At 34.5% G+C, this 26386-nt stretch overlaps 1 protein-coding gene across 13 annotated transcripts in view; it reads right to left on the bottom strand.

Annotated features, from left to right (window-relative positions):
- ATP8A2 (ATPase phospholipid transporting 8A2) overlaps nt 1-26386 on the bottom strand; it is a 667830-nt gene that overhangs the window by 496719 nt on the left and 144725 nt on the right. For all 13 annotated transcript variants that reach the window (XM_074303628.1, XM_074303629.1, XM_074303631.1 and 10 more), the window contains 11 exons: nt 26156-26196; nt 24404-24477; nt 21010-21079; nt 20132-20259; nt 17665-17776; nt 11491-11656; nt 7602-7729; nt 6608-6685; nt 3755-3843; nt 2747-2791; nt 1670-1745 (listed from right to left, as the gene is read on the bottom strand). In XM_074303628.1, the coding sequence (XP_074159729.1) occupies nt 1670-1745; nt 2747-2791; nt 3755-3843; nt 6608-6685; nt 7602-7729; nt 11491-11656; nt 17665-17776; nt 20132-20259; nt 21010-21079; nt 24404-24477; nt 26156-26196 (1007 nt within the window). The remainder of the gene's footprint in view (nt 1-1669; nt 1746-2746; nt 2792-3754; nt 3844-6607; nt 6686-7601; nt 7730-11490; nt 11657-17664; nt 17777-20131; nt 20260-21009; nt 21080-24403; nt 24478-26155; nt 26197-26386) is intronic.

The following is a 26386-nucleotide window of genomic DNA, read 5'->3' as shown; positions in this document are numbered from 1 at the left end:
GCCATTCACCTGCTTTATTACCAAATTCAAACTCTGCTAATAAACAATGATCTTACTCAAAGAGAATATGCCTTAGATAACTTTTAGTTGAATTTTACTCATGATTCTCTCTTCTCATTAATATCATCAGATTCTGTTGGTTCAATTATCTCTGTATAAATGACTCCTAAATCTGCTTACCTTCTCCTACATTACATATATCCTGAAATTCAGTACCATATTTCCAAGAGTCTGCTGGACATCTCCCTAGTTTTCCCACAAACATCTCAAACTCATCTGTCAAAAATGGAATTGTGTTTTCAATTACACCCAACCATTCCTCTTGAGGACATCACCACCCTTTTAGTCAAGCTCATTAACAAGCAGTGACCCTTAATAATTCTTGCCTACCCCCCTCCCCAAAGGTAATGCTGTGCCAGTCCTGTTGACTTAGACAACTGCACAGCCTTCTAACTGGTCACTGCCACTGGTCCATTTCTGAAGCACCACGTTACTATCCTCTCTGCAAGAAGTTCCAGTGGCTCCATTTTCTCAGGAACAAAATATTCTTCTAACATTTAGAATCTTTCATAAGTTGGCTCTAACCCATCCTTCCAGACTAACTACATGTTTCTCATTCTCACTACATGTTTCTCATCTTCTATATTCTAGCCAAATTGGAATGCTTGCAATTTTCTCTATAAACCCCCATGTCTCTTCCTTTGCATGAGTTCATCTTCCAAAATTAAAATAAGTCTCTCCTTCAAAATTCTTTTTTTTGAAGCCCCAAGCAGTATTTAAACCTCAAATCAAACATCATCACCTCCAACAAAAAGCTTTTCTTGATTCTGCTAAGTTTTTCTTTTTAATTTATCACTTCTTCAAAAAAATATTCTGTATTTATACTGAATAAACTTTTAATTTGCTTATCTGCCTCCATGTTCCTCTGCCCTCTCAATAGAATATAAACTTTTAAAGGTTAGGGCTTACATTGTTTTTGTGTCTACAAATACCCCCAATTCCTAGAATATAGTAAATAAATATTTGCATACTTTCAGGAAGCAATATCAAAATAAGACTGTAAAGATAAGTGTGCAACTAGAATGTGGAAGGCCTTTTCTACCAGCATAAGAGTTAAGAATTTTATCCCCCAAACAACAGAAAACCATTAAATTTTTGTGAGGAGAACGAATGTGATCAGACTTATGTATCTAGAAGATAACTTTAGCAAGCTTTTAAAATTGTTTAAATTATCTTTATTTCCCCAGGACTTAGCACCATGCCTGGCATATAGTAAGGACTTAATAGATGCTACTTGACTGACTGAATATATTATTTTTTCTATACCCCATTTTCCTTAAACATTTTTTAAAACCTAGTTTAAGATGCCTCTTAAATAAGAATTCTTCAGGACCTCTACAAGTGATAAAAATAGAACATAACTGACATATTCCCGCCCCTACACCAATTACTTCACTATGTAACATTTACATTCAAGGACATACTACCATATTCAATGTTCCAAGCTGAATATTATTAACATAAAGTCTCTTGCCCGAGGTGATGATACATTTTAAAATTTCAAGATTCCATCCCATCCCTCTGTTTAGAATTCACAAATTTTTTAAAGTACATTGCTTTAAAGATATACAGCATTAGCAATTAACTTGGCACCAAACCAAAAACTTACATGATCATTTTCAATGTTCTGTAACAATCTTGGGTCATCAAATATACATGAATCACTAGTGGGAGGAGGCAACTGACTACAAGGAAGAACAGAAAAAAAATTTCATGTGATAGAAATATGTTCTTATTAGCATGTGCATGTTTATGTTAAATCAGAGCTCATAGCTATAAAGGACCTGAAGACAACATCTGTCCATCCTTTTGCTACCCAAAAAAACTAATATTTAAGTACCACTAGGTACTATAAGGGTGTAGAAAACCACACAAAACATTATTATAGCCCTCAAGGAGGTAATAAGGCAGGGCGAACCTGCTCTCAAACAACTTATATAAATATATAATATAAATATATAATATAATATAAATATATATATATAAATATATAAATATATATATATATATATATATATATATATATATATATATATATATATATATATATATATATATATATAAAAGAAAAAAGACTTGGGGTCAGTAGACAGGAAAGGGAACTGTAGGAGCAAAAGGAGAATGTTTATTGCATGCATTCAAATCAGCTATGGCAAAAAATGAAAAGCAGGACAAAGAAACAAATCACAGAAATTATGAGAAATAAAAGCAACCATGTAGAATGATACTAGCAAAACCTGAAGTGATATTCTAATAATTTTCATTTAATGTCTCCATCTTAGAGCACCAGCCTTGAATTCAGGAGGACCCGAGTTCAAATCTGGTCTCAGACACTTAACACTTCCTAGCTGTGTGACCCTGGGCAAGTCACTTAACCCCAGCCTCAAAAAAAAAAAAAAAAAAAAAAAAAGTCTCCATCTTAATCTAAGAAAAATGTATCACTCCATCAGTATTTCTCAGCCCACAGCGGGCATTCTTTTATACTCCCTCCACCTTATTTAAGTCACAGTTCATTAAGTATTATGATTATGCAGTATTCTTAAAATACAACATAAATAAATCTTCTAATTATGTCCACAGACATGCAAATGAGATGTATAAACAGAAGCTACCATTAATAGGTAGATAGATAGATAGATACAGCCACATGCATGGTAACTTTATATTAGTTCTAATAGATAATCACCTGAAGTCTTCTGAGGAGCGTTCTCTTTCCAGCTCTGGAAAATGGCTGTCCATTAATGTGAGAGAAAAATGAATTCATTATAGAACAGTGTGAGCACAACAACATATTATAACAAAGGTTGAGTCAACAAATGGTTTATAAATTTGCTATTTATTGTATTAAATATGTAATAATTCTAATAATAGCATACACACATATATCACTTTAAAGTTTGCAAAATGCTTTACAAAAATTCTCTCATTTGATGATCATAACAAACCTGGGAGGTGAATGCTATTATTACCCCCACTGTACAGATGAGTAAACTGAAGCAGATAGGGGTTAAGACTTGCCCAAAGTCACATAATTGGCAAGTGTCTAAGTAGAATTTGAACTCTGGTTTTCCTGCCACTAGGAAGCCTAAAAACTCCTTTAGGCTCCTCACTACAAACTCCTACTTACACTTACACACACACACAAACACACACACACACACACACACACACACACACACACACACACACAATACATGTATACATAATACACGCACATATTAAATACACCAGGGTTTTCTGTCACCAATGTTTTCTATTAAAATTCCATTAAGTATTAGTTGAACATCTCCAAGAATGTCTTCATATAAAAACATACACTTCTTCCCATGCTATTATGCAAAGAATATATGATTTTGTTAGTTTAGACAACCCTTTCCAGCAGTCCTGATTACAATAGATCTATAAAAGTAGATAAGACCTGTGCCTCAGGCACAGGGAAGCTAAACAACCAATCCAAAACCATACACTGCATAAAATAAGAGCAAAAGCATCTGGTTCCAGGTCAGTCTGACTCTAGTCTACTTTATCCACTATCCCCCAAGATACTACAATATCAAGGATAAATATACTTCATGAATAACTTTTCTTTTTTCAGAAAAAAGTAGAATTTCCAGATATCTGTCAAAGCAACTAAAGATGAATCAAAGTAAACCCAATGGAAATTTGCAGTGAGGTACAGAGAAATGATACTAACCCATAGGTTACTCCAGCAATGCTACATTTCTTGAAGGTCATAATATTGCATGTAAGGGTTCCTGTTTTATCAGAAAATAGATATTTAACCTGTAAGGAAAGAGAATAGCAGAATGGTCATTATTATTCAAAAATCATAATAAGTAAAATCTATTTCTTCTAGAACAAAGACTATCTAAATTCAGAATCTGTAACCTGCCATAGAGTCTAGACAGGTCAAACGCTCTCAATCTTTTATACATAATCATAACTTTCTCCAATATGAGACTGATTCATACAGTAAAGTGCCAACAAGGAAATGAACACCAATCCTAAAACGATTACAAAAGCTTAAGATTAGCAGACAACTCTGTCCATCATTTCCTTGCTTCTGGATGACTTAATGGAAACATGTCATTCTATATTTTCAAATGTACAGATTCTATAGCTTCTTTCAAGTCCCATTCCTTATCCCCAATCCCAAGTCTCTAAAATGTTCTGCAATAAAACTGTACATGGAATGGATACTCTTAAAACCCTAAAAATTTCCATTTTTTTTTCAATCATGTGTCAAACATAAGCATTTTCATAACCATTGCAACCATGGTCCTCCTCCAATGCTCAGTTCTAAAAACCTTGAAACTCTGTAACCTGGTCTGGGGCATAGGACAAGGAAATCAGATGCTCATTCACCAGTGTTCAGTCTAACTAAATAAGGTGAGAAAAATGGCAAAGCAATAAGAGTTTCCAAGCTGGGGAATGTTCCCCCCACATAAGGAAAAGATAATGATAATAATGACTAGCATTTATATAGCACTTATGTTACAGGCACTGTGTGGTAAGCTCTCTGCAAGTATTATTTCATTTGATTTTTACTATTATCCCAGGGAGGTAGGTACTATTATGATTCTTATTTTACAGGTGAGGAAACTGAGACCAACAGAGATTAAGTCATTTGTCCAAGTTCACATATCTAATTAAGTGTCTAAAGATAATTTTGAACTGAGATCTTCCTGACTCCATGCCCAGTACTCTATCCCCTGTGCACCCCATCTATCTTATGGATACAGAAAGCATGTATAATGTGTTTGACAACTAATAATTTTGGAATAGCATTTAGATAGGCCAGATGTACTGGAAGGCTATTTAATCTGAAGATCCAATGACATAAAAATATGTAGTTACGTTCATCAGTAAGCACACTCAGGTTAGAGAGGGAAAACAAAGAAGTGACATTTCCAAAGATGAAAAAAATCAGGTTTTGCTTCAGTGTTGTTAAATGAAGGCCTTTTGATAGTGTCACTCCTTTGAACTCTCTCACACATTACAATCAAGAAATTTATTAAGGACCTATAATGTGTAGAGTATTGTGCTAGGCAGTTTCTGGGAATACACTGGAAAAGTAAAAATTAGCAGGTTTCCTGACTGGCTCCACAGTCAGAGGAATTTGATTCCAATTCCACTTTAATCTTACTATCTGTGTGACTTTGAGCAAGTTATTCAGCCTTCCCACCACCAATTTATTCATCTCTAAGATGAAAGGATTAGACTGAGTCATTCCAAATCTAACCCTAAGATGCTGAACTACAAAACAACCAAAAGTGATTACTGCAAAATTACAAAGAATAAACATAATTCTAAGAGATACATGAGAAACACTCCCAACCTAGTCCTTTGGGGGGTTTTTTGTTTGCTTTTACTGAGGCAATTGCAATTAAGTGATTTGCCCAGAGAACTCAGGTCCTCCTGACTTTAGGGCTAGTGCTCTACCCACTGTGCCACCTAGCTGCCCCCCAACCTAGTCTTTTGAAAATGTCAACGTGGGTACATTGTGGCATTTATTAATCAATTCAGTTGATTTTTTTCTTTTTCCTCTTTAAAATATATTGTTACAGGTGATATAACTTGGGGAGGGGAGAAGGGAGTGATACAAGGAGAAATAAATACACACACACAAATATACATATAACAAATATGACAGTCATAAAGTAAGAAGAAAAAGTACTATAAGAACTGCAATAGATCACTTTTAGCTTGCTGCAAGGGAAAGCAAAGATTTCAAAGAGAAAGTAGTATGAACTAAATTTTCACCAAATACAGACATAAAGACTGAGACAGCCTGAACAAATATACTGGGACAGAAGAAGATGGGCTAAGACTGATTTGGCTTGAATATGGAGACAGCTGGAAACAGAATCTGGCAAGCAGCTAAAATACTTTAAACATCAGGCCAAGAAGGTTGTATTGTATCTTATCAGCAATGGAGGAAAACTAAACATTCTGGAATGGGAATGGGGTAAAAACAGACTCATCCACAAAAAAATTAAGAGATGATAATAGTCTAGACTATTACAATATTACAGAAAAAGATATGGTAGAGATGAGGACACAGATATAGGAAATGGTCCTGATGTAGCTTCCATCATTCATATCTGTTAACAATTAATAATAATGGCAGTAAAGGCTACTCAAATTTATATAGCAGTTTGAAGGTTAACAATGAGATTTCTTTAGAACTATTCTGTGGAGTGAGCAGAGCAAACATTATACCATCCCTGTTTTATAGATGGGAAAATGGACATTCCACAGTGCACCTCAATAAGAGAGGCAGTAGGTTAGAAAACCTCACCACATCCCAATGTTCAAACTCATAGGTAGCAAGGTCTTTGCCTTAACATGGATAGACAGAGTAAAAGTCCATTTCTTCCTCTTTTCAGATGGCCACATCCTAGCTCTTGCTGCCTTTGAAGGGAATAATCTTCTATAGTTAAATTTGGTCCTTTTCCTTTGCTTAAGTTTTCCCTTTTGTCTTCCTCAAATGCTCCTTCCTACTCCCCACCCTCTTTCTGTAATTCTAAAAAAAAAAGATTCTCACCTGTCCAAGCTCTTCATTCAGGTTTGATGTCCGGGCCATTGCAGGGGTGTCATTTTCCATATAATACATATCCAGGTCCTGAAAGAAATAGGAGGACACGGAACAAGTCAAAAAGTGACAAGGTAAGAAGAGCTGATAATTCCTTTAGAAAGCCTACACATATGGCTGACTCACAGGGTGATTGCCACAGAGGAGAGGCTCAAAGAGAAATATATATACCCTCTTGTGTTTGTATGTAAAATTATCACCAAGGCAATCATCTGAGAAAACATTCCTGAAGCTCTAAATCAATTCCATCATTTCTCCTTAAAATTCCCTTCTCAAATGCATCTACCCACTCCTTTGCAGAGGTAGGTCTTTAGATTTCAAATATTGCATATATTACTAAATTTCTGTAACATATGAATAAGGTTTGCTGGATTTTTTCATTTATTCCCCTTTTTTTAAAAGATGTTTTTGTTATATGTGATGGCTTTATGAGAGGGATGCTGGGAGAAATTTAAGCAATGGAAAGAAAAAAAAAAAGATGACAATTAAATTTATTTTTTAAATTATCTTTTCAAATATTTAAGTCTCTTCTGCAACTCCACTGGGCACTATCTTCCTCTACACATACTGATTTCTAAATTTCTTACTAATGCTTTGGCATCTCTCTCTCTCTCTCTCTCTCTCTCTCTCTCTCTCTCTCTCTCTCTCTCTCTCTCTCACACACACACACACACACACACACACACACACACACACACACACACACACATACAGATACTCCTCACTTTGCCAGAGGAACCTCTCTATAAAATGATATTAGGTTAATATAAATACTTCATAATGACTAAAAAACAATACTGCTTAAAACTTACAATCCAAGACACTATTTGCTAAGGTGGCTACAGTTTATTTCCAAAATTCTTAATATGAAAGTGAAAATGTCAGGCTGACACTGTCCTGTAGCTGAAAAAAACTTATCTTAATCATTTCTGCTTTGAATACTCACCCAGTTTATAAAAAGGGCCTGAATAAATTTTACAACTTCAAGAGTGACCAGAAGACTAATTGGAATGAGATTGTTATACAAGATGATAAATGTCAACAAATTATATCCAAAATTGTTGGAAATTCCCTCTGTGAAAGAAAGTCAATAAGAGAAAACCATATAGTTTGAGTTAAAGTTTCTATATAGTTTCACATACTGTCATATTATCTAAATGCAACATTCATGGACTTTGTGCTAGGAGGAAAAAATTATAACTCAAGTTCTAATTAAAATAATATGAAAAAATATGGACATTAACATTAATATTAAAGAGTCAGTCTTGCATTTCCTTCATAAAACTTACAACTGTGGAACTTTTATGCACCAATACATTAAGGACATTTGATTTTGTCAGCATAAAAAACATCTTCAATGGCAAGTCACAAACCGTCTATAATTATATAGAATTATATGATATACAGCAACTCACCCACGGTCATACAGCTAGTAACACTAGAGGCAGGATTTAAACTCAGACCTTCCTAATTACTAGGCTACTACTTTATCCACTATATCATTCTGCATTTGTTATAATGATTAATAAATATTTATGAAAAATGCAAAATTAAGCCTATCCAATTATTTAGTAAGTTAAAAATTTGAAAGCTAGACTGAAAGATCTGAAATTTTTTGTATGAAGTACGATCTTCATTGACAAAAACATTCTGAAATAATAACACAACCTACTCTCACTAAAAATGTATTTCAAAACATTGAAGGAGTTAAAAAAAAAACAACTAATATGACTTTCCAAGTCATCCTGATTCCAAAAAGAGCTTTTTATTTTCTATTCAATTCTAGATTTTGATATATAGACCAATCATAGATTCTCCAGAGTTGGAAGGACCTTAGAGGCCATCCAGTTGAAGCCAAATGTGAGCCCACATCCTTTCTAACCCATCTTTGAAAAACAACCACTTGCCTCTACTTAAGGCCCTATATAGAGAGGTTATTTCTTATCTCTTAGGAAACCCATTTCACTTTGAGTCACTATAATTTTGGAAAAGTTTTTCCTTGAATCATACTGTAATCTTTCCAAGGCTTTCATCTACTGATCCTTGTTCAGCTCTCTTGTTTTCAAACAACCTAAGCATAATCCTAATCCCTCTTCTGAAAAAATAACTCTTCAATTACTTGAAGACCAATATGGTAACTTGGCTAAATCTTCTTTTGTCTAGACTTGTAACTCCCATTTTCATTATTCAACTCCCATAAGAAATGGTTTTGAGTATCCTTAACATCCCGACCACATGTTTTGTCAATCTTATCTTTGCTAAACTGCAACTCTCAGGTTTAATGCAATATTCCAAACAGACTATGTAAAACAACTATCAACGTTTCATTCTGGATTTATGATTCTATCAAAAATGGGAAAAATAAAATACTATTGAGAAAAAAGTATATATAAAAAACTAACTAAAAAAAGAAAATCCCCTATCCCTCATAAAAAATACAAAAATAAATGAAAGAATAAAAGAGAACTTTATATTTATAGATGGTGATTTATAACACTGTAAACTACATTATCTTCTTAGAACAATGTTTCTTAACTTGGGATCCAAGAAAAATCTTTTCTTATTTGATAAATGTATTTTAAAATAATTGATTTCCTACATAATCCTATGTATTTTATTTTATGCATTTAAAAACACTTTTCTGAGATGGGTCCAATTAGTTTTACAAGACTGCTCAAGGAGTCCAAGCCTAAAAACAACAACAACAACAACAACAACAACAACAACAACAACAACACGATTCCTGCCTTGGAACAATCCTGTAGAATCCTATAAAGTAAGCAGAGCAGGTATTGTTCTCAATTTGCAAGTAGGGAAGCAGGGAAACAAAGGCTTGGAGAATATCATATGCTTAGTGAAAGACACTACCAAGGCTCACATTTCTTTTTCTGATTTCAAACACCAGCAACCTTTTCTGCTATGTCAGGCAGTATTACACAAGCGCCATTTTATATACTTGGATCAGGACTATTGGTTTTGTGAGGCAGACAAGCAAAGAAAGGATGGAGGGGGAACATTGGAGAACTGGTGTGAGGTTGAAGTGAGCAAAATATGAAACATAGATAATTGATTTAATAATGCCACTGCAACTCAGTTTTATTTACGATAACCCAAAATCAAGATGTTAAGTGAGTCAATTCACTAGCTTAAAGATTAGGGGGAAAAAAATCACATTAATGTAAGCTTCTGTACTTCAGTGGGCCTCTCTCCAAGTTGCCAGGCTTGAAAAACTCACAATTTTAGAGCCAACTCAGTGATGGATCTCTTAAAAGTTAACAAGGCCAATCTTTCTATTACAATTGCAATAACAGTAGCAACAACAATAATACTAAGCATTTATATGGTGCTCTAAGGTTAAAAAAAAGTTTAAAGATATCTCATACCTCACAAGAACACTGGGAAGTAGGGGTTATTGTTTTCCCCATTCTATGGGTGAAGAAACTAAGGCAGAGGATAACTTGTCTAGCTCACATAGCTTATAAATGTCTAAGATTGGATTTGAATTCTGATTCCCTCACCTCTAGTTCCATAGCTCTAATCTCTGTGCTACCTAACTACCCCATCAGAATTTAGTGGAGGAAGCCTGTGTTAGAGAAGACAAGTAGAGGAAGGAGAAACAAACGAGCATGTACCTTGTTCTCCAGCCTATCCTTTTCTGCATCCTGCATTCCCTACTCCATTAATTTAATTTACAAAAAATTCTATTGACAGAACAGAAAGAATAGTAATTTGAAAAGACAAAATACCAAGAACTTAAGTTAAAGGCAAATTGGTGAAAAATGGGAATTTGGAGCTTTACTGTTTTCTATCAGAGAAATTGCAGTCCTCACCATAAAGATAACATCTCTGTTAATGACAGAGTACATTAAGTGGGAGAGCAGAGGACAGTTCTTCCACACTAAATCATGTAGCTACTAGAAAGAAATTATCCAAACAATTTCATTGCCGTTTATTTATTTTCCCAAGGCCTGTAATCCCAAAATAGTGTCAGTGTTATACATTACCCAGAACCTAACGCATTTCAGCTAAGTATGTATGTATATGTATAAACAGAATCATCAAAAGAATCTATAATAACTTTCCTGTATATTTATTCCTGTTTTAAACTAGAATGGTCTCTTTTGTTTTAGCCACATTAAACTATACAAATGATACCATTTTATTTTTGGTTTTGTTTTACAGTAGGGTTTTGACATTTTAAATATAAATATTGATAACCTGAAATCAAGACTAGACAATAAATGGAGTAATAAACCAGACTATGACAGTTTCTGAAATCCTGGATTCTGATTCAGATTGCAACTAACATAGTTCTGAAACTTGGTCCCTTTTCTTGGCAATGGCAACATTAACAAGTGTGCCCTTGAGGGCTCTTTGATGACTTTGAGTTTCTCAGGGGAAAAGATAGAGACAAGCATAAAAGACATTTTAACAGTTCACCCTGCAAACAACAGAAGGACCATAAAAAGAAAAATCAATTTTTAATTCGAGTTTATTTTTAAATTTTTTATTGACAAGACATTAATCTGACTATTGAACAACCCAATTTTCATCACCTTTTGATCTTACTCTTTCATTCTTCTCTGAAATTTAAGTAGGCTATGTCACTGCCAATGGGAGAATGCCTAGAAGAACAGTAATTCCCAGGAAAGGACCCAAAACTTGACTATTCTATTCCTAAAAGTGCTGAATTCCTATTTTCAAATATATACTGGTTAAATACATTTTCCTTATTTAATCAAAGAAAGTTAATAGTAAAAGTAAAGCCTTTAACTCACTGAAAATGGTTAAGTTTAGAAAAACAGTGCTTTTGTGCCCCATTCACTGAAACTTACCTATTTCGCTGAAGTACCAGCTCACACTTTCATGGGTTCGGTGCCATAGCAATGCACCCACAGAACTCACCAGGGCCATGACCAGTAGGATGCAGAACAAAACCAGGATTTGCACATTGGTCACTTTCTCAACATTGGATCTCTTGAGAGGTGCTTTAGTAGAATTCTGGATAATAGCACAAAAAGTCAATGTTCACACAGCATATAGATAGAATGGGAGAGGGGAATAATTCCCTAGTAGAGGCTTATTATTGAACTGTAACTGGAATATCTTTTGCCTCTTTTTGTATTCTCAGCACTTAGCACGGTGACTGGTACATAAATGGTACTTAATAAATGTTAATGAATTGAACTAGGTATTGTGGCATTTTTGGCTCAGTAATCTGTTCCACTGATCCATTAATCTAATGCTATCTTCCCACTAGTAAGTCAGACCTGAATGTCACTCAGACAGTTCCTGATTGAAATCTAAAAAATGTCATGGGCTAACTATGTACAAAAGAATATCAGAGGCTTTATTTCCCTTTCTACAACAAATACTTCAAGAAAATAATATATATAATTATATTGTCCTGTGCTAGCTCGGGGTGGGGAGCGCACAATAACTATGTCTCTTGCTTCCTCTCTCCCCATTATCCCTCCAACATGAACTGCAAATCTAAGTGGAAGAAAAGACATACATATGAAAGTCAACAGATGTGAGGCTACATGTGATTACATGACAAAATGAATGAGACAGTAGGTACTAAGGAGTGCAACACGAGTAGGGAAGATGCTCTTATACAAGAGGCAGTGCTTGAGCTGGGTCATTTTTGACGAATTAATAACAAAGAGACAACTACAACTGTATGAGAAAAAGATTAGAATTTATTTTAAAAAGCATAAAAAAGGTTTGTGAACACTGAGATAGGAAACTTGTTGAAAAAAGTCTTAATGGTTGATTTGTATTTAAAAGTAGACTTTCAAGTAATTTGATGAAGATAGATTTAAGACAGATTAGAGAAGTCCTGAGTGCCACTTACAAGTTAACTTGGAAGACATATCATATATCTTTACGTGTGTATGTGTATGCATAATTTTTGTAAGGCTTGATCAAAAGCATTCTGAGGCTTCAACTTCTTACAAAGATGGTTTCAAGTGGATGGGTGAATATCAATTCTTCCTTTGTTATTATACTCTAATTTGCCTTTGGAAGAGATGGATCTAAAAGCCTTGAAAAAATAAAAATAGATCAAGTCATCAAAAGTCATCTAGGATGAGAATGAAGGGAAATTCATGTGCAAAAAGCATGAGATCTGCTTATACCCTACAGCCACAAGATATGTATCTGAGTTTTGGTGGAATTATAAATACTGCTCATTTTGCTGTATTTGGTTTTCTCAAGTGCCAGGATGACAATACTCTCTGGAATTAAAAGTCCTTACAAGGAACGTACCCTGTAGCCCCATTTCCCTTTGTCTTTACACTTTCCACATTTCACTTCCCTAAAATTATAGTCCCTCAAACCATGCCATTTACTTTATGTTTATTTTTTTTAAAAAGACCCCAGAGACAAAAAAAGGAAATTCATTAGAAGAAGCAGATCTGTGATTAATCCACCCTACCCCCTTCCCATCCCTACTCTATAGTACTGCACATCCACATCTGGTCTCACAGCAGTATCCCTCACACAAGGGCTCCATTTTAAAAAATTGCTGTAAATTTGACAGTCCATGACTGCCTTATCAAAATTTTAATAAACACTCAGTGAATGGATAGGCAGGGAAAATAAATATACTTTGGCAATGAGCTCATTTCCATGATCCCATTAATTTATTGACTTTTGATCTTTTCCAGTGGTTGGATTCTCTCCAGTTAACAGGGTTATGCAAAGCTATCTTTCACCTGGGCTGCTGGAAAAAATCCACCTAACAATACTGTAATAATTACCCTCCAAAAAACCTCTGGCTTTAATAACATCTGCATTTCATGAAAACAAAAACTCTGGGGTATATCAGCAATGTCAAGGAATGAACTTTTAATATGAAATTCCCATCAGCATTATAGAAACTGCTGTAAAGCTCTTTACAGAAAGGGAAAAAAATATCATTTTTAACGTAATTCAGTTCTAATTTTAGGAAAATTTCTTCCAAAGAAAGATGGTCTATATGCACAGAATTGGATGAAATTTGCAGAATCTGTATAATTACAAGAATGAAAGTCTCTAGAACATTATAAAGAATTTAGAGGATTGCTTTAAAAAAATAATCTCATTATCTACTGACTGAATTAAAAGAAAGTTCAGTCCAAAGGAAATTCTAGGTTTAACATGCCACAAGAAAAGTTCTAGGAGGGCAGTTAGCCAGCAATATAAAGGCAAAAGTAATATAAAATAAGCACCCCAAAGCAGTCACATTTCCTCTCTGTGGTCAAGAAGCACAAGCACTTATTACAAATATTATTTCACAAACAGGATGGCCTTTAGGTAACATGATGCTTTATCTTTCTTTAAAGAACTCTTTTTTAAAAATCCTTTTTGCCTTTAAGACACAGAAAATTTCTATGTACAGATGTTTTGGGGATTTTCCATTATTATGGTTTGAAACCATGAAAACTAGAAATAGCCTTGCAAAGAGCTATACAGATAGATAACAAAGCGTATAGTGTTTATTACAGAACTAAACTATGTACAATGGGGCAGAGAACCAGATTAACTCTAGATTAAATGTGAAACACTTAGGTTGGTATATTTTTCATTTGTTGCTATAGAAGTATAAAGCTATTACCTAAAAAATTACCTACGCATTGCTGTAATCAAAAGCTTTTTGGTGTTTTTTTTTTTAAACAACATCAAACCTTGCCCAATTATTAGAGGGAAAGGAATATGGAGAATATGGCAAATGTTGTTCTGACCCATGCAGTTTTTAGTGGCTAACACAAATTCTCTAAAATCTACGCCAAGAGGAGAGATGGTCAATCTCAGTTAGTGAGCTACAATCTAAAGTAAGGAATGATTGATTATTCTACCTAGGAATGAGCAAAGGTGCCCAATATATGCCCACATTCACATACTAGACTACACCTATAACGTCAGGGGGATCAACAAAGGATGAATCAGAGTAGAGATGTCAAATACATAGGATTTGATAATGCATGTTGCCCATAACACTCTTCAATGTGGCCTGAATCAGATTAAAATGCAATTGGGAAAAAATTTAACAAAATAAATAAAAACACAGTAAAACATAGATGATATTAATAAATTAGTTTTAAGTCACTATGTGGCCCATAGGGATTCTCATGTATGATTTCCATTTCTATTTGAGTTTGACACTACTAAACTAGAACATTATCATAAGAAGGTATTTGTTTAAAACTAGAGATCAATTTTGTTCAGGAGTTAGAAAGTGAAGGAGGTAAGCTGGCACTGGGCTGTAGGCTCAAAGAGACCTATGGGTCTAGGTCACAGAATCCAAAATTCTTGTGTCATATAAGTAGGAAAAGCAATCTACTGTCCAAGTCAGCCAGAAAAAGTCAAATCAGAATGGTGCTTCAAGGTGACTGGCAACAATACTACAAAAAGAGAATGAGCAACTTTCTGGGAACTAGAATGTAGAGGATGGGGGAAGAACCCAAGGTTAGATGGCCATGAGGGCTCAGGGGGCCCTTTCACTAATCAATGGATGGAGATTTTTCCAAAGCATGGTAGACAAATATATCAGGGTGAGGAATCTGGAAAATGACTAAGCTGCACAGTGTGGTTGGGGAAAGGAAAAGTCAAAAGATATCAGTAAATGTAACAATTAGGAAAAAAGGAGTTGCTTAAATTCTAGACCACTAGGAGCATATTTAAGGCCAGACATGTAGCAACATAGATAGCCAAATCTTAGAAAGAAAATTCAATGTTTTTGCACTAGCTTTCTTCTCAACTCCTAGAATGTACTCCCCTCCTCAGTACGAAAAGCAGTTCAATTACTACCTCCTACAAGAAAGCTTTTCTGATTTTTGCAATCGCTATTTTATTACCTTTCTAAACTACTTTGTACATATCTACTTTGTATTTACTTCATTCTCTTTATCACTTAAGTTATATATTCCGAAGTGTTCGTCTCCCCTGATAGAATCTACATTCCTTGTGATCAAGATTTCTTTCATTCATTATATTTATTTTCCCAATAAAAAGCACAGTACTAGTAAGCACTGACTAACTGAAATTAATATAAAGGCAAAGACCAGGTAAAAAGTTTAACAAGAAGGAACTAAGATCAGTCTAAATGTTATACCTGGCACAACAGACTAAGATTCTACCCTAAGAACCCTTGTAGCTCATAGAAATAGAACTTATCAGTATAGGGAGAATAGGTACATGTTTATTCATAATGCCTTGTAGTAAATCTTTCATAACATCTAAGAAATTGGTGGCCTCTTAGTATAGAACAAAGGGAAGAAAATAAAAGGAAAACTACAGCCTTCCTTCACAAGATTGCACTGACAGATAACCCAGGAAATCAAAAAAATATATATATATATATGGTGGCCAAATCACATAAAATATGATGGAATGTACATCTCAAAGGTGAGGAAACCTCACAAAGCTAAGGTGTGTTGGAGGTGCTGGATCCTCTAGAGCAGAGGTCCTCAAACAGATTCACTGTCCCTCAGACTGTTGGAGGGCCGGACATAGTAAAAACAAAAACTTACACTCTGTCTCCACCCCTCAGCCCATTTTCCATAACCTGGCAGGCCGCATAAATGTCCTCAGTGGGCTGCGTCTGGCCCATGGGCCATAGTTTGAGAACCCCTGCTAGAGGGAAGGTTAGGATCCTCTAGGGAACAACTAATAGTTCTACAATACACTATGAAAACTCAAAGATGAAAATGTTTAGAGGATTCTATAATATAAACTGTTGTTACTTAGTTTGACAGTGGTTCAGTTTCGATTCAAAAAGAATAATTAGGTCATAATCACTTGAATATGAAACTTTAAACCTGGCTGTCCCATCCAAAGTCCATCCAATAAGTCATCAATCAACATCAATCCTAATGAAAGCAGCATGAGACCAAGATTATGGTTCATCACCCTTCTATTCATCTGGCTGAGTACTTCAGGAGTAACAAAGAGCACTCAATAAAAGTTAAGCCCAGATATTCATGACCTGGAAAATATAAAGTGATCCTTCAGGACCTAAGGAAGTGTTGTGACATTGTGAAACAAGTGTTTGACTTGAAGTCAAAGGGCCTTTCTGATCCAGCCATTTAGTACTACCTGTGTGACCTTAGACAATCTAGTTAACCTCTTTGGGCCTCAGTTTCCCTATCTATTAAATGTAACAACTGGTCAAGATGATAATCAAAGTCTCTTCTAACTCTTAATCTATCATTCTTTTATGTGTAGACAACCTATTTTGATCCTGTCAATGAAATTTTGTGTAAAAGATGGGGAATGACTGGAGACTGTGGCAAATTTTCCATAAAAAGAAGGCTATCGAGCAAAATGTATCTATTTTTAAATTGCTATGAATAACCTCAAGTGTTAAAAAAAAAACATTGTATTAGAAAGAAAGGCAGAAATATCTTCAAAGGTATTCCCTTTAACAGGAAGAGTCTCTCTCTGAAGCAAGAGGGCCTTCAAGTACTCTCAAAAGGGAACAGCTCTGAAGAACAGCACAAGGCACTGATTCAACAAAAATTGGGAAAGTCCCCTGGTAAAAGTAAACCATAAAAGTCTAGACAGACTAAAAAAACTAAGGCCAATTTAATTTTGACAGACTAAAGAGTCTGTTGAGGGAAGGCTCCTGATGTTTTCTTTTTGACATATGTAATGAAAGCAGCTCACTAAATAATAATTAAAATGACCTTCAAAATGTGAATTTGTTCTAAAACTCCAACAAATGGGTGAGAGTGGGAAGAGTAAGAAATCACTATCCCTGTCCTAAAGTTCAGAACATGGAGGACAATTATATTTCATGTGTTAAAAAAAAAAAAAGAAAAGAAAAGAAAAGAAAAAGATCAAAGAGAATGAATTTTACCTACCCACAAAAAGAAGGATGGAAAGGTCAACCTGAGAGAGCTAAACAGAGCTGAGTCTCAGACATCATCTTGATTCTATATTTGCCTCTTCCCCTCATGGATAGACAAGAGAGAAAAAGGAAACAATGACAAAGAATAGTATCATGTTGGCACAGAAGGCTTTACCTGCATGAGCTTGGTGTCGTGTCCAGTGTATACAACTATGCCAAAGACCCACTGAGTATTTCTAAGCTGGGCACCTCTTAGTAAGATCTGGTCAGGCCCAATTGAAACTGAACTAAAAATAAGAAAAAAAATAAAATTTATATTTAATGATATATTGTCAAAGATGTTTCTACCATTTTTATAATATAATGGCACATAAGCTTTCTCCTTGAACAAATAAACAGCAATATTTTTTTCAGTCAAGTTTAACCATTTTGTAGGAAAAAAAAACCAAAGTACATTTTAAGATGGCTTTTTGCCAAGAATGTTTAATCTTAAGACAATGTAAAAATAAGATTAATTTTTTAAAATCATCAACTTTCACTAGATCAATGGTGAATTCCTATGAATCTATGAGACTGGGAAGGAAAATGCTTCTTTAGTACAGGGCTGGGCTGGGATTCATATTAAAAGTGTCATAGTGAAATCAATAAATAAGGCCTTTATTCTTTATTTGATAATTGCTTTCCATTTCAGAAAATGTATAATAACATTGCAAGAATGACCCTGGAGCCAAATGACAACTCCATTCCTAATTTATCTATTTAATAGAACTATGGTGTAAAGCTAGTTAGGGCACCCAAGGGAAGACCATTTCATCCACTCAAGTTAACATCAGTGTTCCTTCTCCTGACTGGCTCCTTTCTAGCCCTTGCTCATCTGAAAAATCTAAAAGGTGATCCCATAGAAAGCATAAGCAGCAGGAACATGAACAGGCAAGGCAGAAAAGAGAAACAAGAGCACCAGACACCAAACACCATCCTGAAACAAATGACGGAAATGCCACCAAAACACAAAAATGAAAACACAATGCAGACAAGGGGTACTAAATGGAAATTTTAAAAATGTTTCCAATTCCTAAATCTAAAATCTTACTGTCAACAAATCACTGCTTTGAAAAAGAAATTCTGTCAAATCAAGTAGCCATTTCATTAACCACTTCATCTGTTCCTATATGCCTTCAAAACTTTAATTTTCCAAGAGTACCAAGAAATGTTTATGATCATTTCTCTGCCCCATTATTTTCTTTACTAAGGTTCCTATATCAGTGGTTCCTAATTAACTTCTCCCATTATACAGTATATCCACATTAACTGTTCCATTACTCCCTTGGTATTAAAATTAGCATTTTACTTAATTTTCAAAGATGTATTTGTCTTAGTCATCTAAAAATTCCCCATCACTTAAGTTCACATCTTCATCTCATCTTTTCACTTGTCATCATCCCATGATGCAATGTGCCAACTTTCATCCTTTCTACCTTTATACCATCTCTACTGTTATTTTTAAAGTAATCATTCTGGGGTGTGTGTGTGTGTGTGTGTGTGTGTGTGTGTGTGTGTGTATCCTTTTCTCAATATGGCCACCATCCTGGCATATGTCCTTATCCCCTAACATTTGGTACTCCAAAAGCCTTCTGCTCTGTCTCTCCATACCAAGTTTCTCACTGCTCCGGGCCATGCCTATTCAGCTTTCAAGGTTCCTTCTGTAACTAAAGCAAAGGTTTGATACATCACTTCCCTCATCCCCTCTATTAAGCAAACAGCAGTGACTCCCCACAAGAAATCAGATACAAAATCCTGTTGAGCTTTTGGAGCGGTTCCCAACCTGGCCCTTTCCAGTCTCCTTAGGCTGCGCCCCCTCTACACATTCTCCAGTCTGATCTGCTGGTCTCCTCACTGCTCTCACACAATCATAATCCCTTTGCTGATGCCTTGCTTTCCCCAGCTTCCCCCCCATTTGGAATGCTTTCCTTCTTCTCCAGTTCCTGGTTGCCGTGGCTTTCATAAAGTCTCAGTTAAATAAAGTGGTTCCCAAGATCCTCCTCTCATGATTCCTACCTTCTCTATAAGATTACCTTCCACTGATACTGCACATATCTTCGACGTACAATTTTTTTGCATGTTATCTCCCAGATTTAATTCCTCAAGGAAAGAGACTTGTGTGTGTGTGTGTGTGTGTGTTTGCCTATCCTTGTATAACCAGTGCTTATCACTATGCCTGAAAAATAGTAAGTATTTAATAAATGCTTGTTGACCAACCAAGCAAAATGACAAAGGCTTGGGCTTGTTTTTCCTTACCCTACTATTTTGAGGAGGAAGGGTTCAAGTTATTTTTTTGAAAACCAGCCAGAATTTTAAGCCCACACATAAAAACATTAGCATATTCCCTGTCAAGAATTTCCTCTAAATATATGTATTAAAAATGATAGTAATTCTGTCCTATTTAGAATCATACTACACATATAATTTCTCAATTAACATCATATTGAATAAGTGCTAAATTTTAAAGTTTTTTGTTGAGGTTTGTAGGTAAAAATCATCTGTAACCACTACACTAACCAAAACAATTTTTTGCCACATCCTCTGAAGATTCAGGATTACTATCACGCAGCAAGGGAAAAGCTGTCTAGAAAGAAAAGTGATACCTGTTACCATCCAAATACAAGTTTCCAGAGAAGTCATAAAGATGGCGGTTGGGACCTTCACATTCTATTCTTCCAGATACTTTTATCAACTGCTCCCTTGAATTTAGATTAGCTGTCTGAGCCAAACTCTGGAAATCAGAACCAAAAATTAGAGATAGCTCAAAAGTCAATGAAGCTCTTCTTCTAAAAAGTTCAACAAGCAAAAGCATAAATGTATGATTTTTTGTACCTTTTTATATATACAGATAAATATACATACATGTACATGCATATTTTTATTACCAAATATATAAAATTTGTTACTTTTTACCCTAGTATGCATATCTCATTTTTAAAAATGAAAATTACAGAAATTTAAAATTTCATCTACAATCCTTTTTCCTGTTCTTTGCATGGTTAAGAGTGTGACTAGGAATACCTTTAGAAAAAAAGCTAGAGAAAAGCCCTTTCTATTTCATAACACCAATCCTTACTTTAGAATCACAGACTAGCTAGCACAACAGAGAAGATGAGGCCTCCTAAGCTTATCATCTCCCATCTTTTGGATCTGCTCACTGATCTTCAATATTTTCATATCTTCCAGACAAGGACCCAGGAAATCTCTCAGGAAGATGTCTGTGTTTATGTACTATCCTTGGTTTAAAACAAACAAACAAACAAACAAACAAACAAACAAAAAACAGAGAGAATTGCTGGCTTAACCACTCACTCACCTAAATTACCTAACATTATCTAAAGTATGTATTTTTCCAAAGTATCTTAGTAGGATCAGTCTGGAAGAGTTTCCCAGTTTTCAAAGGTAAGTGATTCATCTGCAGATTAGACCTGAACATGTGGACTCAAAGAGAATACTAAAACTTTAAAAAGGCAACTTTTACCTGCCGAATTTTAAGATTAGTCTCTCCATCCAGATTAGATGTTTCAATATAGCACATTGCCTGAGGTTCACTAAAAAAGCAAAGAAAATCAAAATTAAATAAATCTGTTCATATAATCTACATTCACTTCCAAGAATAAGTACCAGCACATCTATATGGAAGTATCCATGTATAAATTTTCTTCACCCTTAATACCCTCAATATTTACCAACATTCAAGAATTATAATCATATTATGAAATAACTCCTGCCAAATAATTTTAATTTGCAAAATGATATAAATGTAGCAAGAAAAAAAAAACAGTTCAATGTCCAGTTCTCCTCCCTTACAACCTTCTCTGGTTCCCAGAACTCTGGAGAAAGTGAACCTAACATCTGGAGAGAGCTTAGTACCAGACTATCCCAAATTATTTAGGAGCAGCTAAGGTGACTCAGTGGATAGAAATTCAGATAGAATTCAAATCTAGCCTCAGATATTTGGTAGCTGTGTGACCCTGAGCAAGTCATTTCACCACTGCCTGCCTCAGTTTCCTCATCTGGAAAATAGGGATAATTATAGCACCTACCTTCCCTAGCACATATTAAGTACTATATAAATATTAGCTATTATTATCTCCACACCAACTCCAGGATTAAATCAAGTATAAAAACAGTTCAAGATGAATTTAGAGTGTGAACTACTTACCTCATCAGTCTTGCCCCTATAAAACAACTTCTTTTTTTATAAACCCCCCACAACCCAAAATATTTTATATGTATATTTAATTTTAAGAAACTCAAAACAAAGCCTTTTTTTCTAATAATTTATCTCTCAGTATAGTGAGCCTCTACTTCACAACTTTACAGGCAAAGAGCCAAAAAGCTACTCAAAATTAGGTCATCTCACCAACACATGCAATACTATTAACATTTTTCTACTAGGATACTTCTTTCCCCATTACAATCTGTAAGATCTTAAAATCCTACTTTTCCCCTTGATTCCTCCTAAGACACTACAGCGTAAAAATACTAAGTTAACTTGTATTCAAGAAAGAATAAATCTTTATTAGTAGTAGCAATAGTCTTTATTAAACTGATGGTCTACATTACTAGGGGCATCTGTGAATGCTAGTCTATGCTAGTATAGAGATCTTATTTACTGAAATGGGAGAGCAATACTGATGTGGGTTCCTTTTTGAATAATCCATCTTCAGGAAAGAATTAATTTTGGGGGAGAGATAAGAAATAAACTAAGAAAACCCCAAAGAAACCAAGTCATGATTCACAATCTGGAAAGAAAGACCAGATGAAAATCATAGACTTTCTAGCACTGAATAAGAGTCTTATCTTTACCCGTTTTTTTTTTAATTCATTTTTGATGCTTTCTTATTCCAAAATCCTCTCAAGAGAATACAAACACTATTCTTTTCATCCTTCACAACCAGTCATGTTTACTTTAAAAGAAAAAGTGCTTTCTAGAGTTCCTCTTTTTTTTATTTGTTAAAGAGCATTTTACAAAATTAAGCTTTTCTTTTCTATAGATGGAAACCATATAATTTGTTTTCTGAAGTCACTAAACTCATTTATACACCTCAATTTTTTACTCTGATAAAGACACTTGAGAAGTCACTTATAGGATGCAAGCACTGGCTCCCAAAGACTTCAAAGAGAACCACAAAAAAAGGTACTTAATAGGGGCACTTGTTAGACCTAATGTTTAAGAGCTCTCCATGTTCAGATAACAAGAAACTGCTCTAGAACTTAAGTCATTCAACACAATACCCATTCTGCAATGGTACTACTGCACAAGCCCAAATCCCCATTACTATACTATCTATTAGCCAATTTTACTTTCACAAAGTGTTTTATTTCTATTCCCTAATTTTGTCCTAAAAACCAGTTGATGCATATATATAGCCAATTTTGTTGTTATTTAGAAGATGAGGAAACTGAGGTACAAAAAGATGAAAGTGTTCTAATTAAAAACCACATTTCTTAAGGTCTCAGACATCCTCTTTCTAATAAGAGTAATGGCTCTTGATCTTTATTTGCTATATCTCTGAGTTGGACAGGATAAAAGATTTTCTACCTAAAAGGGAATATGGATGGTATCTACTATTATCTCATAAAAGCATTCTTATATGAATTTTGTTAATATAATACAAAAATAGCTCTCTTAACCATCAGACTATACTCAGAGAAATTCCTAGGCCATACATCCCAAGAATCCTCTTATATTTTCCCCAAACTAGGAAGTATCTACTTCAAAATTATCATCAAGAGATGCCCTTACCCTCATCCTGTCATACTCCTGCTATGGTTGGTTGGAAAAAGGATTAATCTTGGAACTATTCTTGAGTCATCCCCATTCCAAGAGGCTGAGGGACACATTTTTCCTGATCCTTCTATAGATTGTTGGAAGATCTTAAATTGGGTCAACACAATTCAACAAATACTTATTGATTACTGACTCATGGGGAATGAACAGTTGCTGAATCTTCCTCATCAAGAAGGGTAGAGCCTAAGACAAAGAGGATGCTTTAGGAGGATAAAAAGCATATGGTGCATTTCTCCCAAGTAATGATGGAATTCTATCTCCATATAGCTAAATCTAGCTCCCAAATAGGACTCAGGATGAAACTAACTTGAATTAGAACATTTAACCATATGATTCTACTCACAGGACCCAGTGGTTAGGTCTTACTTCTCTTGGTGAGTAAAGTATGAGCACTATAAGTGATTATTTTTCCTAAAGACTTATTTAAATCTTATCATTTATAGATAGATAATTTTTTGCTTAAGTCAAGGTTGACTAGAAGTTATAGAAGAACAAAGGCTTGAACAGCCAGAGTTGTTCTCCTACTAGTAAAGATGTGGACCTAGAAAGAGATATGAAGCAGCATACAGCCAGAATTTTTGGCACCTCAGATTATCTGAAAACATAGGGAAAGATCCTTTTGCCTGGAACAGAATGAAATCAAAATCCCCAAAATGCAATAAAGTTAGCTCCAATTCCCACATAGGGATAGGAAAAGACCTACATCCTGACAATCAATAATGCTTTGTCACTAATTGCTATATAACTCTAAGCAAGTCAATTTCACCTCTTTCCATGACTCAGTTTCTTCATCTGTAAAAACAAAAATATTCACTTGCATTTTATCCAAAATACTTTCATACACAGTTAAAGTGTACTGTGCAAATTAAGACAATAAGATGGCTCAACAGAGGTGAACTAAAAGCAAAGATAAGTTAAGAACAAAAACAGATGGTAGAGCTATGAGACTTGAATATAAAAGGGGTGAAAAGAGTTACAATATGAGGACAGAAGAAAGTAGTGGGTGACATTATATACATTTAATTTTCAAGTTCTTCTGAAATTTTAATTCAGCATAAAAATGTCACTTCATACTGACCTGGAAGAGATAAGGATTAAGTCTGCTGGAAGATATTGCTCATTGGTGACTTTCACAACATCTCCAACAGCCACCTGTTTAATGAGGAGCAGGGATGCAAAGCACGAACAAAGAAAAAAAAAGATCAATTATACCAACTGATGACACAAGGTTACTTCCAAAAGGCTTTTGAAGAGATTCCAAAGATAAGACTTTTAGATTAGAGGCATTTCAATGTTTTCACGCAGGTCTCTTCTCTAGCAAAAGTAAGCTTTAATGGATACTCAGCCAAATCAAGGTAAATACTACTTACAGTAGTTTTGTAAAAATGAGTTAGAAAGGCATTACAATATGATAAGGCAACCAGCTGTACAAAGAAAACTATAAATGGGAACCTCCCCAAATGATGCCACAGTGAAGCTTTGTTATACTGTATTAATAATCCTACAAAATGATAGCCAACTTTGACTACATTTGTACATTGCCAAAAAACAAATCTTTTACAACTGTGTAACCAAAAGCTCTGTACTATCTAGCATCATGTTCTGCTTAGAATGTTTCAGTCTTCCACATGAAACTTTTTTTAATGTGGGAAAAGAGGTAGACAATCCCTAAAATTCCAAGTTGTTCTTATTAGAGATACAAATCGAGGAGGAAGGAATGAATATTTTTAATATTTTGCATATACAACATATTGATGAGAAAATGTAGTAATTACAAAATTCGTGTAAGAAATATATTTAGAAGGTATATTTATTTAAAAGCTATAAAATTATTTTAATTATCCTTGACATTTTTTTCCTTTTGAAAGAAAGCTAAGCATCACACTTTAAATTTTTTGGTAGAGAGAAAAAGATTCACAGATGATGCAAGCTCATTTGCCTGGAGGTCCAACTAATGAACAAATTCTACAGGCAGACAAACAGGTCACAAAGTAGATTCTAGATATTATATTGTTCATCCTTAGTTATAATTACAACAGGGGCAGCTAGGTGGCGCAGTGGTTAGAGCATCAGCCCTGAAGTCAGGAGGACCTGAGTTCAAATCTCCTCTTAGACACTTAACACTTCCTAGCTGTGTGACCCTGGGCAAGCCACTTAACCACAATTGCCTCAGGGGGAAAATAATAATAATAATTACAACAACTCCAAAAACAACATTGTTGTGAACCTTCACTCTAGTTGCCAAGAGATCTCCAGATCTCTTAAGAAAACAGATAGCAATTTTTTCAAACTTAGTCCTACCTTAAGTCAGAAAGCAGATAACTTATCAACCTTAATTAATTCTATGATTTCTTTTGTCGAGTGTTTACATCACCCCCAAAAAGGTGAGATTTGAAAAGTAATTTAGAAATAAAAGAATTAAGAGAAAAATTAAAATTCATTTTCTGTGAGTTTATTTGCTGAGAGAAAAGGAGGAGGAAAAAGAATCATTTTACTTGCTATCCAATTATAAATTCACTTACATGTCTCAGAGATCACCACAAAAAATAATTACACAAATAAGTTCTTAAAACTGCTGTCCTGACTTGCATTCAACTACATAGTATACTACATAATTTCATATATTTTAGAATATTCTAGAAAATAGCAAAACATTCAATATACTTATTTCTTCCCATTTTCATGGGCAAATCAAAACTTAAGGACAACAAATAATCAAATATTATCCATATCTAAGACAATAAACTTTTGTTTTGAAATGAACAATTCTCACCAAAAAAGAACAATCCCCAAACAACAATTGCTAAATTATCTTTAAATTAGTGTTTACCTCTTTCCAAATGATGTTCTGCCACATTCCATTTCTTAACACTGAAAAAGAAAATAGTTCTGTATTACTTTTCCATAGCATGGATGATATACTCCAAATAACTAAAGAATATTTTTATAAAAACTAACTAAATTCATGATTAGTTAATTATCTTTGGACATTTAATTCTTTCTGTATCATAGCATAGATCAAATTTTATATATATATACGTACACACACACACACACACAT

Source organism: Sminthopsis crassicaudata, chromosome 3 (genome assembly GCF_048593235.1).
Source record: "Sminthopsis crassicaudata isolate SCR6 chromosome 3, ASM4859323v1, whole genome shotgun sequence".
Lineage (NCBI taxonomy): Eukaryota > Metazoa > Chordata > Mammalia > Dasyuromorphia > Dasyuridae > Sminthopsis > Sminthopsis crassicaudata.
This window is presented reverse-complemented; position numbering and strand designations above follow the sequence as displayed.